This window comes from Paramormyrops kingsleyae, chromosome 9, assembly GCF_048594095.1.
Source record: "Paramormyrops kingsleyae isolate MSU_618 chromosome 9, PKINGS_0.4, whole genome shotgun sequence".
Classification (NCBI taxonomy): Eukaryota; Metazoa; Chordata; class Actinopteri; order Osteoglossiformes; family Mormyridae; genus Paramormyrops; species Paramormyrops kingsleyae.
Window position 1 is genome coordinate 36,848,876 of NC_132805.1, and position 17,943 is coordinate 36,866,818.

At 44.3% G+C, this 17,943-nt stretch overlaps 1 protein-coding gene across 2 annotated transcripts; it reads right to left on the bottom strand.

The window, feature by feature from the left end:
* Nucleotides 1-1,935: 1,935 nt before the first annotated feature.
* On the bottom strand, nt 1,936-4,515 carry LOC111851124 (uncharacterized). Of its 2 annotated transcripts, none has more exons than XM_023825706.2 (2): nt 4,420-4,515; nt 1,936-4,244 (listed from the first exon to the last, which is right to left on the bottom strand). In XM_023825706.2, exon 2 carries the CDS (start codon nt 4,234-4,236, stop codon nt 3,307-3,309), a length of 930 nt encoding a protein of 309 aa, XP_023681474.2. In that variant the 5' UTR covers nt 4,237-4,244; nt 4,420-4,515; the 3' UTR covers nt 1,936-3,306. The 2 variants fall into 2 exon arrangements, with proteins under 2 accessions (XP_023681474.2, XP_072573038.1); XM_072716937.1 differs by having other exon boundaries at nt 4,449-4,493.
* Nucleotides 4,516-17,943: the final 13,428 nt, after the last annotated feature.

The window sequence follows — 17,943 nt, forward strand, 5'->3', positions numbered from 1 at the left end:
TGAGCTACCATTTGCTCTCACGGGAAATCCCCGTCCTGTCCCGTCCCGTCCCTGTCTCAGGATCCTCACACTCCAGGGGGTCACTCTTTATATGTAAATTCACTCACAACACCTACACACAGCACCTTGGCGGGGAGGGTCTTTTGGGGTATAAAGGGGGGTGAAGTGCTGCCCTTAATTTGTATTTGAGCTGCCTTTCAGTACCCGGTGTATGTCTACACTGCATTACATTATATTATTTTTACTGTTCAATAAACCACCATTTTGCTGAAACTGCGGAGACTCTGCAAGTGGATTCCTTACAACCTGTTTAACAGCTTTAATAGACTTCTGAATTTCTCTTTGCAAACGAAAAGTCATGTAAAAGACAGCATGATAAACACCATTTGTTAATGTTTAAACATTTAATATTGCTTATTTAGACATTTCAGACCTACAACCAGTACGGGCCCTAGGCAAGTATTACCGCAGGTGCCCCCCATCTGAGGCAAAGAGAAATTGGCTGGCAAGTCGGCGCCCCCTTGGGAATCGGCGCCCTAGGCGGCCCATCAGAATTCAGTGCCCATGGGAGGCGGCGCCCTAGGCGGCCAATCAGGAGGCGACGACCTCGGGAGGTAGCGCCCTAGGCGGCCCATCAGGAGACAGCATCCTCAGGAGGCAGCACCCTAGGCGGCCCATCAGAATTCGGCGCCCTCACGAGGTGGCGCCCTAGGCAGCCCATCAGAATTCGGCGGCGCCCTAGGCGGCCCATCAGAATTCGGCGGCGCCCTAGGCGGCCCATCAGAATTCGGCGGTCTCGGGAGGTGCCGCCCTAGGCGGCCCATCAGAATTCAGCGGTCTCGGGAGGTGCTGCCCTAGGCGGCCCATCAGAATTCGGCGCCCTCGGGAGGTGCTGCCCTAGGGGGCCCATCAGAATTCGGCGCCCTCGGGAGGTGCTGCCCTAGGCGGCCCATCAGAATTCGGCGCCCTCGGGAGGTGCTGCCCTAGGCGGCCCATCAGAATTCGGCGCCCTCGGGAGGTGCTGCCCTAGGGGGCCCATCAGAATTCGGCGGTCTCGGGAGGTGCCGCCCTAGGCGGCCCATCAGAATTCAGCGGTCTCGGGAGGTGCTGCCCTAGGCGGCCCATCAGAATTCGGCGCCCTCGGGAGGTGCCGCCCTAGGCAGCCCATCAGAATTCGGCAGCGCCCTAGGCGGCCCATCAGAATTCGCCGCCCTCGGGAGGTGCTGCCCTAGGCGGCCCATCAGAATTCGGCGCCCTCGGGAGGTGCTGCCCTAGGGGGCCCATCAGAATTCGGCGCCCTCGGGAGGTGCTGCCCTAGGGGGCCCATCAGAATTCGGCGGTCTCGGGAGGTGCCGCCCTAGGCGGGCCATCAGGAGGCAGCGCCCTCAGGAGGCGGTGCCCTAGGCGGCCCATCAGAATTCGGCGCCCTCGGGAGGTGCTGCCCTAGGCGGCCAATCAGGAGGTCCATCATACAGTTGGCTGGCATTCATGCACAAACACCTCATTCAATGAGCACTTCGCTCACATGATAATACTATTTGCTATGCATATAAGACTAATCAAAAATCAAATTGCAAAGGCTTTACACTGTTAGGGGCATTGAAACGAAAAAGCATTTTATTTAACTATTAATAAGTTGCTAATAAGTTGCTATTTTGAGATAGACATAGTGGACGGTCCGTGCAGGTGCAGCATCACATTTAAAAGAAAAATGTATTTCTGAAAATTTTGTTGTAGTTTATTCCTCAATCGTAAACACCTTGTGTTAATTGATGTGAGGGGGATATAGGGCAGAACAGAACAGACAGGCACGCTTAGGTTCACTCAGAAATATTTATCAAAAGTGATACAAAATTATATATATTATATATATATATATATATATATATATATATATATATATATATATATATATATATATATAACAATAGTTAGTCCAGAGAATACAAAGTATTACAAGTCATAAACTGTGATAATCAGTAATAATGCTGCAAGCTATTTACTCTCATAATTAATGCGTTCCCCTCTGCCTGAGGATGAGGTTGGCGTCCCACACCCCGATCAAAAATAATAAAACAAGCGTCCTTGGTCAATGCCTCCCCGCCCTCCTGAAGACGAGATAAGCGTCCCACACACCTATCATATAGGTACAACATATTGGGCCACCTGCTCTCTTCAGGAAAACCCCTTACAAAGTAAGCGTCCTTGAACAGAATAAGTGTCCCATTTTTAGGACAAGATAGGACAAGGCATCCTGGCCCCTTATATAAGAAAAAAGTTATTCGTGAAAAACAAGTTATACAATTAAGTAATCAGTAAAAAACGGGTTTGTGCAGTTCAACCTTGGCACAATAATATGGGCGAATCGTGGACGATGTATCTCGATCTCAGGGTGATCAGTCCATACACGATCAGAATCAATCAATACTTCAACCACCTCATATGTATGACAGTAACAGCAGGACAATGATTAATTCTAGGCGACGTAATCGTCCGCAAGTTCGTCCTAGTTCCTAATACACACCTGAAACGTATTTCCAACTTCCCCTGATGAATTTACGTGGGGAGTAACTGACGTTAATTATATCTATTAAATTAGCAAACGTCAAATTATCCAGAGTAAGCTAGTAACACTCGGCTCCACGGACCACAGACTGTAACACGGTTATTACTCTGATTCGTGATTATTACCGCTGTCTTTGTCCTGCATGCGCCTCGGACGCTTCACTACGGTCTTTTCGACAGGATAACGCATTTCTGTTAATCGACAATACGGGGGGAGGGGGCGCCGGGCGAACCGAGAAATATCCTTTATTTAATAAGATTTGCTTCTTTAATAAACTTTTTGTTATTTTATTATAAGAATGCAAAATAATATCAGTAATCGGTTAATTTTTTTATTCCCCCGCTTCCTTTTCTACCCCTTGGGGCGCCCCTAGCATTTGGCTATACTGCTTATGTCATTTAAAAACAGCAATGATATCATTATAATAAATATATGGCATGTGACGGAGTATTTTGAAAAGGAATGTTACATAAATAGAGCAAGCCAGTCATGTTACAGTGCTGTGTGTTTAGCTACCACGCCACCTGCTGGCGATCAGTACATTCTAAACATAATGATTCACTTAAAAAGTACCCAATCAATTAAAATAAACCAAAAGGAAAGCTTGAGTGGTAATTCTGCAAAATATAGAATAAGAACTGAAGGGTATCTTTCGGCATTACAGGATGGATCGTGTCACAGTCTTTGCTGTGCCATTCTGTCATCCACAAACACCCAAACGACACACAGGCATTGACACATTAGCGATTATCTTTCAATTCAGCAACGATCGTCTTCGCTTCTTCGTAAGTCACTCCATCACGACACAGGTCTGGTGTTAATTTATCACAGGCACTAAGGCTGTTAATCAGCTCATCCCGCTCGAAACGCAGAGTCTGCCCTGGCGGGAGGTGAAACGCTAGAGCCCCGTGCTCCCACATGAAATAGGACGGCCAATGCACCTCCTCCACTCTGACGCTTCTACCATCTTCTTCCGTCACCAAATTTCGATAACAGCAATCACTTATTGCCCGTGGACGCCACAAGAGGGAGCCATCCCTCAGCGCATATGGGACATCCTCATTATCCTGGAGAATGGGACACTCGTCAAAGTCAAGAACGTCAGGGCTGTGAATGACCACAACATGCACGATCTCCTTTTTATAGACCACCGTCTTATAAACCCTCAGCACGGGGCTCTCGCCCTCACAGAACTGATCTCTGTACTTCTGCAAGAGCTCCTTCAGGGGGGAGGTGAACTTAAAGTTGCCGTAGCGGGATCCAGGCTTGAAGGCAGTCGAGGTGGTAAACTGGCTGAGGAATTCCGGGTGATTCTCCACCTCTTCGGGAGTGATATGCGGAAGAAAAGCCTTGAGAAAGCGATGCTGTGCTGGCAGGAGGTCGGCATCATCCACAGCCAGGCTCCACCAGAGAAACTGCGTCCCGTTTCCATATCCAGCGTTCTCCCCGAGCCGTAATCCAGATTCACCCAGGATTCCCCTCATTCCCGATTTTCCAGTGACATGAATCACTTTGGTAATTTGGAACTCCAGCGGAATCGGCACTAGAGGCACATCTTTGTGAAGGTAATTGTTGCCTCGGAGGACAGGCTGAAGTCTTAGGTCTTCCAGCCTCAAATGCTCCCCCCCAAAGACCGTTTCAGGGATTCCTCTCTCATTAAAACGTCTCATTTTCCCACCTGAAAATAAAGTTTAAGTTCACATTTATTCAAATACTGGCTGATTTATTCTAAAGCATTTCAATATTACACAGTTTCTATTGTTTATATAAAACAATATAAATATGTCTCTTACTTGTATAACCAAGAATTTTAGTAATTTACACAGATATAATTAAATACTAGTAAAATGTACCTTCACAAATCAGACAGAAAGCTGCTTACAGAGTCTTCTCTGGACCTTCTCCTGGACGTGTTAGCCTACCTATGAGACTCAAACTATCTGCCATCCCGTAGGCTATATATAGCCAGTCGTGAGCTCATATTATAAATGGTTACAGCTCTTCCGGTTTCGATTTCCCAGCACGTATCTATGGTTTCACATGTTTTTCACCGTCGTGTTCAGTTTCTTTACCTGGTTATTCATACGCTAGAGTACGGACGTCTGTAGAGGAGATGCATAAACTTTTTTTTTCTTATCGTTATCTGGAGATCACGACTTATTTTTATCGTGATCTCGAGATAACCAAAACCGTTATATCCAGATCACGACTTATTTTTCTCGTGATCTCGACATAACCAAAGTCGTTTTCTCGAGATCACGACTTATTTTTTCTTGTGATCTCGACATAACCCATGTCACTTTCCCATGATCTCGATCGTTTAGTATTATCCTCATGGACGAATGAATCAGATTTTACTTTGATCGAGGACTGTCCCAATCAGAATCAGAATCATAATCAGAAGACTTTATTAATCCCGGAGGAAATTGCTCACATTGCGACTGCACAATCACATATAAACACGAAAACAAGAACAATACAATATAAGTATAAAATAGGAATGAAGTGTAAAACAAATTACGGCACTGTTAAACATTCTGATAAATAAAATAAGACAGAAAATCTCTGTACAGGAATGTAAAGTACCTTTATCCAAAAGTTACAGGAAAAGTAAAACTGTATATTGCACAGTAGAGTAAAAGTATATTGCACCAATATCATAAGTGGTTATATTGCACTTGTTTGTAAAACCAAGTTAGACTTCAAACTGTAGGAAAAAAGGCGAGATATATTGCACCGAATCATGGATACGAGGAAATAACAGTCTGTCGGTGCTAGAAAATTGTCATATTAGTGTTCGTCATTTGAGAAGGAGGATCAGAAATTTGCAGCTATACCGTCGGAGAAATTATAGTGAGCCTGAACGAGTAGTCATGGTTTCATTACCAACCAACTGGAGAGTCCGGGACGTCTCCATGGTTACCGCCTACCGGGTTATGTTTCACGAGAAAAATAAGTCGTGATCTCGAGATAACGAAAAGAAAAAAAAAGTTTACGCATGTCCTCTACAGACTACCGTACTTCTGTGCAGCTCACATTAAGGTAAATATATCCAGTGAAAGTCATAGCCCCCCCCCCTCCCAAAAAAAAAAGTTCAAACTTCGTTTGCTTAAATCTCCCTCAATATTGATCCCAGACACGCCCAATTTCAGTTTCATGAGTTATACTCATGTGACCAAATCAGCATGCCAAGTTTCGTTAAAATCAGTAACGATGACGTCCGAAAGTGTGATTATTTGACATGGAATGACCCGATACTGTGTGTTAATGTCGTTATTTCCGAAATAAAACCGAAACTATAGAAAAACCTGTTTATTCCGGTTTGCTTAAGGGCAGGGTCCATAACTCAGTGCGTAGAGCCTTTGCCCTGTAATATCATTTGACAGATGCCCTTAGGCAGAGCGACTTACATAAGTGCTTAGAAATCTCACCTGTGATTACATTCTGATACTGGTTCAATAGATCCCAGCTAAGAATACTATCACTCTAAAAAAACTCTGTTGGCAAGTAATATATTTTTTTATAATATTAGTATAATCCTGGAAGTGCTGATGCAAGTACTTCCGAAAGAGGCAGGTTTTTAGTCGTCCTTTGAAGGCACCCAATGACTGCGCAGTTTGGACATGTAGAGGAAGTTCGTTCCACCACATCCACCATGGCCTATAAGTTAGCTGCACCAAAGGGTGGAGAGAAACATTCTGTCTGTCTTTTAGGCTGATAGATGGTTCCTGGTCAAACCAGGTGACGCAAAAGATTAGATTTCAGTGTAAAACATGGATCTCGAACACTGACATTTTGAGTCCCCTGGCTGATGTATGAGGTACAGTGTCATTGTTTTCAGTGGGCTTGACTGGTCACCTTAACATACCTGACAGTGCAATAGGTTCTTTTTCGGGCTCCGTAGCTCAGTGGGTAGAGCACTGGTCCTGTAAACCGCAACTTAAAAATGTAATTTTCACTGGGGCCTGTGGACTATGTTATTGGAAAATAACATTTGACCTGCATAATTTAATTAGATGATGGTCCAATGTGATGTCCTGAGGAGAGACAACATCTGGCTTTTTCTGGATTTTCTTGATCAGAAGAAGAATGTTCACATCAGTCTTGGAAATTCTGTTAAACAATGCTGCCAGTGAGGGGATATCAATCATGTAAAGAACGCAATAGAAAAAAAACATATTCAAACTGGGAAACAAAACCAGCAACTATAAGGATCAAATACAGTCACTGAATGATGTGGTGGTGTCACTGAAAAGCCTGATCAAAGGAAATTCATGTAAATCTATTACTAACAGCATCATTCTGCCTTTGGATTTAATCCCAAATTTACCAGATTTATGTTTGTACCTGTGTTCCTTCTAATACAGTATCTATTTACACCCATGTTATTATAGCTTAGATTTTTTTAAATACTGTATTTGTATTATTTTAAATTTTCATTAGAAATCCAGCTTTGTTTTCCACAGGACAAATCGGGGACAGGAGACCCAAATGCTGAATAAACAGGGACCCTAAATGCTAAATGAGAGTTGTAGTTCAGGACGTATGCAACAGTCAAAGAGCCGGGAAGTCTGTCCTGGGGAGTGAAGGGAAAGGCGGGAAATCTGTCCTGGGGAGTGAAGGGAAAGGCGGGAAATCTGTCCTGGGGAGTGAAGGGAAAGGCGGGAAGTCTGTCCTGGGGAGTGAAGGGAAAGACGGGAAGTCTGTCCTGGGGAGTGAAGGGAAAGACGGGAAGTCTGTCCTGGGGAGTGAAGGGAAAGGCGGGAAGTCTGTCCTGGGGAGTGAAGGGAAAGACGGGAAGTCTGTCCTGGGGAGTGAAGGGAAAGACGGGAAGTCTGTCCTGGGGAGTGAAGGGAAAGGCAGGAAGTCAGTCCTGGGGAGTGAAGGGAAAGGCGGGAAGTCTGTCCTGGGGAGTGAAGGGAAAGATGGGAAGTCTGTCCTGGGGAGTGAAGGGAAAGGTGGGAAGTCTGTCCTGGGGAGTGAAGGGAAAGGCGGGAAGTCTGTCCTGGGGAGTGAAGGGAAACGCAGGAACTCGCTGCGATGTGGGGAGATCGATAAAAGAAGAAGGGACCCCTGGATAAAAGAGAGGGGGGGTCTGTGTATATGTGAAGGCACCATTGCTGCGGGGGCTTACATTGGAATGTTAGAGAGACACATGTTCCCAGCAAGACGATGTCATTTTCCAGGAAATCCATGTTCCCAGCAGGACGATGCCAGGCCTCTTTCTGTACAAATGACTTCGTAGACATAGAGTCCGTGTGCTTGACTGGCCTGCCATCAGCCCAGATCTGTGTCCTATCGAAAATGTCTGGTGCATCATGAAGAGGAGAATCAGACAACGGCAACCATGGACTGTTGTATGATGTCATTGTTTTCAGTGGGCTGAGTGTTCACCTTAACTTACCACAGGCGATTACTTATTGCCCGCGGATGCCACAAGAGGGAGCCATTCCTCAGCGCACATGGGTCATCCTTATTATCCTGGAGAATGGGACACTCGTCAAAGTCATGAACATCATGGCTGTGAATGACCACGACATGCATGATCTCCCTTAGATAGACCACCGTCTTATAAACCATCTGCACGGGGCTCTCGCCCTCACAAAACCTATTCTCTGTACTTCTGCAAGAGCTCCTGCAGGGAGAACGTGAACTTAAAGTTGCCGTAGCGGGATCCAGGCTGGAAGACAGTCGAGGTGGTAAACTGGCTGAGGAATTCCGGGTGATTCTCCGCCTCTTCGGGAGTGACGTGCAGACGTCCGGGCGGAATCGGGATTAGAGGCACAGCTTTCAGTGAGTAATTGTTCTTAATAAGGAGCTGATCCTTTGGGGGTGGATGTGCTGTATATTCTCACGGAGGAAATGTTTTAAGTCTTCCACCCTCAAAGACCTGTTAAATATCATTGAAAATGTTGACCCACCTGAAAATAAAAGTAGTGTTTACGAACTTACCCTAATTTTTAAAAGAGTCGTTGTCACACCTCCTGGACCATATCTGCTATGACTGCTTATGGAGGACTCATATAACAAAGACAACAGACTCATATAACAAAGACAACGGACTCATATAACAAAGACAACAGACTCATATAACAAAGACAACGGACTCATATAACAAAGACAACAGACTCATATAACAAAGACAACGGACTCATATAACAAAGACAACGGACTCATATAACAAAGACAACGGACTCATATAACAAAGACAACGGACTCATATAACAAAGCTTCTCTTATTGGCTAAGAGATGCATCTTATATCAGTGGATTAAACAGAATCCTCCAAGTGTTTCACAATGGTATACTGAGATTCTTAAGATACTCTCTAAGGAGAACCTTTCTGCTGTAATCAAAGGGAATTATAGATTATTCTGTAAAATATGGCAATCAGTTTTAGACTGATTACCAGACGATACTAAAGATCTAGAGGGCGTCTCAGTATTCAATGGAATCCTGCTTTAATGCACGTTTAAACATGAATAGACCACTATCGGCTGATTGATACTGCTATCTTGCTCTAATACAGTGTTGTGTTTTTTTTCTCTTATCAAATGTAACCTTAAACTAGATTTCTATATGTGTATGTGTTTGTATATATTTTCTTCACCCCTTTTGTGTGTGTGTGTGTGTGTGTGTGCTCTATGACACATGCCAGATTGTGTGTTGGTTAGGTCTTGTGTTTGTTGTTTGCAAGGGGGATTATTATTCTGTCCTCTTGATGTATGTCTTTATTGTCATTTTGTGTTACTATGTTCATAATGAAAAATTCAACAAAAATTACACTAAAAAGCAGTAATTTCATAATAATAAATATATGCCATGTGATAGAGTATTTTGAAAAGGAATGTTGCATAAATAGAGCAAGCCAGTCATGTTACAGTGCTGTGTGTTTAGCTACCACGCCACCTGCTGGAGATCAGTACATTCTAAACACAATGATTCACTTAAAAAGTACCCAATCAATTAAAATAAACCAAAAGGAAAGCCTGAGTGGTAATTCTGCAAAATATAGAATAAGAACTGAAGGGTATCTTTCGGCATTACAGGATGGATCGTGTCACAGTCTTTGCTGTGTCATTCTGTCATCCACAAACACCCAAACGACACAGGCATTGACACATTAGCGATTCTCTTTCATTTCAGCAACGATCGTCTTTGCTTCTTCGTAAGTCACTCCATCACGACACAGGTCTGGTGTTAATTTATCACAGGCACTGAGGCTGTTAATCAGCTCATCCCGCTCGAAACGCAGCGTCTGCCCTGGCGGGAGGTGAAACGCTAGAGCCTCGTGCTCCCACATGAAATAATATTTTTTATCTCCACCGGGCAACTCCTCCACCCTGACACTTCTACCATCTTCTTCCATCACTAGTTTTCGTCTAGAGGGATCAGTTATTGCCCGTGGACGCCACAAGAGGGAGCCATCCCTCAGCGCATATGGGACATCCTCATTATCCTGGAGAATGGGACACTCGTCAAAGTCATGAACGTCAGGGCTGTGAATGACCACAACATGCATGATCTCCTTTTTATAGACCACCGTCTTATAAACCCTCTGCACGGGGCTCTCGCCCTCACAGAGCTGCTCACTGAACTTCTGCAAGAGCTCCTGCAGGGAGAAGGTGAACTTAAAGTTGCCGTAGCGGGATCCCGGCTGGAAGGCAGTCGAGGTGGTAAACTGGCTGAGGAATTCCGGGTGATTCTCCGCCTCTTCAGGAGTGACATCCGGAAGTAAAGTCTGGAGAAAGCGATGCTGTGCTGGCAGGAGGTCGGCATCATCCACAGCCAGGCTCCACCAGAGAAACCGCCTCCTGTTTCCATATCCAGCGTTCTCCCCGAGCCGGAATCCAGATTCACCCAGGATTCCCCTCATTCCCCATTTTCCAGTGACATGAATCACTTTAGTAATTTGGAACTCCAGCGGAATCGGCATTAGAGGCACAGGTTTGTGAAGGTACCCGTTGTCTTGGAGGTCAGGCTCACGTTTTAGGTCTTCCAGCCTCAAATGCACCTCCTCAAAGATGTTTTTATTTGTATGCTTCATTTTTCCAACTGAAAATAAAAATATTTACATTTACTCATTCTAATCATGACTCATATATTCTGAAACATACCAGTACCATATAGTGTCTACCCTCAAATGTAAATATAAAACTCTTATTTGTAACCCCAAGAATTTTAGTAATTTACACAAATATAATCAAATACAAGTGAAACGTACCTTCACAAATCAGACAGAAAGCTGCTTACAGAGTTTTCTCTGGACCTTCTCCTGGACGTGTTACCTATGAGACTCAAACTATCTGCCATCCCATATTTATAGTCAGTCATAAGCTCATATTATAAATCTTTTTACTGTGTTGTAGCTATGGTTTCACCGCAGTGCTCAGTTCCTGTACCAGGATTAATCATATACTAGGTGCAACGTACAGTTACTCATACATTACAGAGATCATACACGGGGACAGCAATGAGCCAGTGTGCTTGTGAGAGGCTTGTTGCCAGGATGTTGGATTAGCCTCAACTCAAAGGGACTTGCAGCTGTTGTTCCTCTGAACACCTGGATCCAGGTAACCTAGGGGCTGTGGTCTCTCCTCAGGAGACCATCATGGACCCAAAGTATCCAGAGAGGCCATCAGGGGGCTCAAGTGACAGGGAGAACATGCAAACTGCACACACCAGGCGGAGGGGGGTTCAAAACCCAGTGCTGGAGGAGCCAAGAAAGAGCATGACCCACTGGGCCAAAGGGGTAACTCATCCATCCATCCATCCATCCATCCATTTTCTGTAATCTCTTGTCCTAGTCATGGGGGTCTGAAGCTTATCCCAGAGGCTACGGGCAAAGGGCAGGAACACCCCAGGATGGGGCGCCAACCCATCACAGGGCACAAGGCAGGGAACAACCCAGGATGGGGCACCAACCCATCACAGGGCACAAGGCAGGGAACAACCCAGGATGGGGCGCCAACCCATCGCAGGGCACAAGGCAGGGAACAACCCAGGATGGGGCACCAACCCATCACAGGGCACAAGGCAGGGAACAACCCAGGATGGGGCACCAACCCATCACAGGGCACCAGGCAGGGAACAGCCCAGGATGGGGCGCCAACCCATCACAGGGCACAAGGCAGGGAACAACCCAGGATGGGGCGCCAACCCATCGCAGGGCACAAGGCAGGGAACAACCCAGGATGGGGCACCAACCCATCGCAGGGCACAAGGCAGGGAACAACCCAGGATGGGGCGCCAACCCATCACAGGGCACCAGGCAGGGAATAACCCAGGATGGGGCACCAACCCATCACAGGGCACAAGGCAGGGAATAACCCAGGATGGGGCGCCAACCCATCACAGGGCACCAGGCAGGGAATAACCCAGGATGGGGCACCAACCCATCGCAGGGCACACTCAAACATAAAGGTTTAACTATTTACAGTATCACTATTACAATTTTTCTCTATTGCTTTGGCACATTTCATGAAACATACTTAAGATTCTCAGGACTATAAGAGCATTTCTGAAAACAGTTCATGCATACGGTACAACACAATGTTTTAGCTGCAAAAGCAAATAATTGCACCGATGAATTAGTTAGTGCCACCAAACTGAAAAGTGCAATAAGCATCATTTTAACCATGACAGTCAAAATGCTTAGATATACTGTCAGTATGTCAGTGTAAGTTTGCTGCTCCTGAGCTCCACAATTCTGAATGATAGTCGGTTCCCACTTTCTCATTGTCACTGATTGTGCTAAAGCAATTGAGAAGAACTGTACTCACTCCCTGCTGCCTCCTGTTTGCTCCCTTGTTAATCCTGTATCTATGTCCTTCTAGTTCTCTGCTACCCAGGTCTATCACCGAAGTTGTAACCTGTCGTAGTCCCTGTCTCTCCCTTCCCTGCTACCTTAGTTTTGGATCCATTGAGATCTTGTTTGATTTGAGTTTTGCTCCTTTGTTTAACAAACCCCTTATCAGTCCCTTTCCATGTTTCTTCCTGTATTTCCCGTTTGGCTGGTTGAGACACAATGACAGACTTGGGTAGTACAGAACTGGGAAGAACTTATAGTTTTTCTCAATTGCTTTGGAGCATTTCTCAAATGACAGCTGACATCTACAAAACAACAAGTGTGACCCCCACACCATAAAGTCACTTCTGCACAGCAGAACATCATTTCTCATGTCTTTATGCCAGTTTCCAGATGTTTTAGTACATATATGCAAATGGCTTTGTACATTTGTCATATTGGTCAATTCAGATATAGTTTCCCATTCTAATAATTTTACACCCAAAACTATGTATGTATGTGATCATCATGTTAGTCACCACGTGCAAAGCAGTTACCCAAGCTTTCAAAATGATTTAAAAATGCATCCCATAATATGACATTGTTCTGTTTTTGGTTCCCACTGAACATGAATTGCCATTCTATTGTTCCTGTATTGGCATTTCGCTGTTTTTATGTCACACAGTGCTGTGTGACTTTTTGTTTGCTATTGTACTGTGTCTTAAGATCTGAAGTAGTTACAATTGCATGCGAGCGCTTTCGCTTCCCAGTGAACTTTACACACTGTAATGTAGAGCCTTGCAGTGCGGAAACTAGTGTCTTTAATAAGAGAAAAATGATCAGTCAGTGACAATGAGAAAGTGGGAACCGACTATCATTCAGAATTGTGGAGCTCAGGAGCAGCAAACTTACACTGACATACTGACAGTATATCTAAGCATTTAGACTCTCATGGTAAAAAATATTTTCATGGCACTGACTACAGTTTTTCTCAATTGCTTTGGCACATTTCATAAAACACACTTAAAGTTTTTCTGAATTGCTAAAACACATTTCCTAAAATCTCCTCTCCTTTTCTCAAACCACTAAGCACAAACCCTAAAATTCAAGCTATACTCACAAAACATTTGACTTGTCTTGACTTGTCTTCAAAAAACTATATTATCTTGCTCAAAAGCAAACAGTGCTGTCAGATCACGCTTCAAGCCAGTCAGTTACAGTTTTTTGCAGTCACTTTGGTACATTTCGAATCATCCTTAACATTTGCAAAACGGTAAGTGCATTTCTCGAAACAATTCATACAAACAGCCAAAAAAGTCAATGAAATGGTCGGTCCCAACAGTCCTTGTGTCTTGTTCACAAGCAAGATGGTCAAAATGCTTGTTGTCAATAGAACAACATAGAACCCCGTAAGTATTTCCCAATGTTAAACTATGGCTAAGGTTTTGATGTCAATGACTGAAAAGGCACAAAGTTGTACTTTTTCTGTATGACATATATCAGTTTCAACAGTACAAAGTTACACATGCTGTACATTTACTGTAACACATAAACACACACATACGTATACATACGTACACACTGTAAAAATGCCTGCGTATGTATGTGTGCTACAGTATATGTAACTGTATAAAGTCAATTTACTGTATACTATAAAATGCAAGTATGTGGCATTGCAGTAAGTATACAATATTACAGTATAGTATTGGATTACATACCTGTTGTCTCTATGAAACGCTTGAATGATTGAGGACACAGTTGTTCCCCCAACATTCGGCTGCCCCCTTTGACCAGCCTCGGACATTGTAAGGCCATGACTGAGGACATGGTCCACAATTGTGGCCCTTATTCCATCAGGAAGTTCTCGGCCTCTTCTACCTCTTCCTCTGTTTTGCCTCCCTGCCCTCCACCACGCAGCCTTACTCTTCTTCTTCTTATCAGCTGTTCATTTCCTTGTTACATTGTGTTGTCTTCTTTCAGTATATGCTATCTGTAGATTCTTGAGATGCACCTCTGAGCTATTCCAGAGAACTCGTTGATCACTGGTCGATCGAACATTTTACAGTTTTTCTCAGTTTCCTCATCAGAAACACCATTCTCACCACTCATACAGTAATGCAGTTCCCAAAATAATTCATGCATTTCTCATAACACTAAAACAGAAGCTACTAAAACAATCAAAACCTTGTGCACGTGTGTCAGAGCATACAACATCAGTCAATCACTTCATCACTGTCACAAATGAATAAAACACTTCCACCAGTGCATCAAGACTTAGTCAGCAAATGTTTTATCTTTTAATTAATCCTTACTCAAATCTAATGTAGAGAAAAAAAACTGAATGAAATATAATGTGAAACATTGTAAATGTAAATTACTGTAACTGAGAAAGCATAGAACCAAGTAACAGAAAATATACACAAAAATTTGGAATTGAACATTGTACATTTACTGTAGTACATTATGTTACAGTACATAGTACATTTATACAGATACGTTTTTGCCTTATCCCTCTCCAGTACCAGAACTTGGTTATATCCGCTAGCCAGGTCCATGGTAGAAAACAAACAGGCCCCGAACCAAAACAATAGGAGAGGCACAGGGGCTACAACTCTCTCTAATGACCCGTGCCTCAAGCAACTGATTAATGTGCGATTTGACAACATCATATTCAGAAGGGGGCAACCGCCTGTAGCGCTGTCTGACTGGAATCTCATCCGTCACCAGAATCTCATGAGATATAAGACTGGTACAACCCAAGTCTCCCTCGTGAGCAGAGAAACATCGTGATACTTCCTAAGCAAAGACCTAACCTGTTCCTTATCTGCATCTGTAAGAGCACCTAAATCAAGAGACTCAATCTGACTGAGTATCGGGATACACTCAGACTGGGCAGGTTCAACAACTTCCACTACCCGGACTTCGGCCACTCCCTAAGGCAGACTAATGACATCCACTTGACTCAGGGTACCCAGAATGGTATGAGGGTACAACAGGACGTCTGCATTCCCCACATTGACAATCGGGACATACACTGTCCCCCTGGAGACCCGCACCAATAGGGGACTAAATAGTGGCACTGCTGTAAAGCTTGAAAAATAGAATTCGGAGCCTGGAACACCGTGGGCAACTGAAACAAGGTCGACCCATGCTGACTAAACAAAGACTCATAACACTTACTAATAGTGTTCATGTCCAAGACACCAGGCACTTTAAAGATCCCTGGAGGATCTTTTACTACTAAGACCCCACAACCTGGCATACATTTCCCACAAAGGGAATGGCCAGGCCATTAGCCGCTCCGAGATAGTCTACATAGGGAATGGCCAGGCCATTAGCCGCTCCGAGATAGTCTACATAGGGAATGGCCAGGCCATTAGCCGCTCCGAGATAGTCTACATAGGGAATGGCCAGGCCATTAGCCGCTCCGAGATAGTCTACATAGGGAATGGCCAGGCCATTAGCCGCTCTGAGATAGTCTACATAGGGAATGGCCAGGCCATTAGCCGCTCGAAGCTGCAGCCACCGACAAGACTGCAAACGATCAGGGCCCCATGGTTTGCAATGCTGTAGAAAAAAACTCTCTACAATGGTGGACACCATTGCCCCGTATCCACCAAGCACGGGACGCTAACCCTCCCAATACAATAGTGACATTAAGGTGAGGACATGATGACATAAGTGTAGATGCCATGCCCCCCCCCATCAGACCAACCCCTGAGCCCATCACTGCCTCATCTGGACTGTGGCTCGGCAATTCAGTGGGCATTAGTGTTCCGACCCCTGAATGGAACTAGTGGACCTCTAAGCTCCATCTGAGGATGGAGCAACTGAAGCTGAACGGGGCCGGAATGGGACTCGCTCACCATCACATTCTCTAGCGAAATGACCAGGACGTTGACACATCTCCTACATATCACAGGGCCATCACAAGCAAGCTTAATGCGCCTCTGTCCTTCCTGCAAGGAAGCAATACTCTGAGTTAACTGAGTAAGCTGATCCTGTTGGTGCTTAAGGACGTCTTTAAGCTCAGCTAATTCAGATCCTGGGAGCGCCTTACAGACAGAGTAAGACTCCCCCTGAACCCATACTGATGACCATAAGCCGTTGGCACTGAATGACTGCGCTCCCTCACACCCCCAGGTATGCCCTCCCACTCCCAAAACTATTTTAATTTTACTCAAAATCATTTGTCAGAAAACACACAAAACCAGCCAATGTAAAAACGCTACTAACAGCAATTGTGACACACTACATAAACAAATGCAAAACACTCTGGGATAAAAGGAAAATTATCTTTATTTAGTATATTTGAACATTCCTGCACTTATGAAAGCTTATTTACATCCAAACAAAATACATTATGTGCTTTTACAGAAACTCTTTCAAAGTTTTGCACAAATGGTACCCGATAGGCTTGTTTCATCCTCATCTGGTTGTGTTGCAAGACACGGTCAATTGTTAAACAACTCACATGGTTTATTCCATCAAAATGCACCTTGTCTTCAATAATCCGCTGTTGTATTTCATACAGTCATTTTGCATTGTTTTGACGGACCATCTCAACAATTACTGTCTCTTGTTGGTCTGAGAACATAAGTGTTCTTCCACCCCTATGTGACCATCTTTCAATTCTGCAAAAAGATAAACTTGTTAGAAGTATACATGCTGTATTGTAAATATTCTCTACTGTACAAAAACAATAAGCACAAACCCTTCCTCCTTCCTCTTCACCTCCTCGTCCTCCTCCTCTAAATTCACCTCCTAGTCTTCGTCCTTGTCCTCTTCCTCGCCCTCCTCTAATTCTCACTCTTCTCAGTCTTCCTTCTCCCTCCATTGTTCTCCACACTGAAAGCTTACCTGTGCCTTATTTATAGTGCTCATGCTGATTGAAAAGTGAACTAATTATCTAAAACAGTTTTCACATGTGACAGTGTGGCCAGACAGTTGGCAAAATAGGGTAAACAATAGCCATAAATGTGTATAGTTTTACTAGGAGTGTGTTGATCATTTGGAAATTGTGTGTAAAGCAGTGAGTTGTGTGAGTGCTGTGCAGTGGATTGTATTTACGCATTTGCAAATTGTGTGTTACAAAAGTGCAAACTGAGTGCATAATAATATACCCATCTTTAAAAGCAGTATATAACTCAGAGAGGTCAAGCATGCGTTGGGTTCTAAGGAACTGAATTCTAACTGAGTAAAAGAGAACCAGCATTGTGAAGGTCCCTGAAAGGCCTGACCAGTTACAATAATTCATGTAAATCAATCAGAGATGCTCCTGTTCCGGCTTTGGCATTGATCCCTGCCTGTTTGCTCACTGCTATGTGGGAGTGGAAGGCTGACGTTGGTGAAATGTCAGGAAGGTCTTACTCACTAAAGTCTTTATATTCTCACCTGTTCCTTTCTTTCACCTCTCGTCTTGGGTGTGGTGCCTCTCAGGAAGTGTGTGTTTACAGTGTGTACTGTGTAAAACATGCATCTCACAGGGCGACGTTTTCAGTCACCTACCTATTGCATAAGGTGCAGTCATTGTTTTCAGAGGGCTGGGTACACACTTTAACTAACCTGACAGTCCAACAGGTTGTACCTGA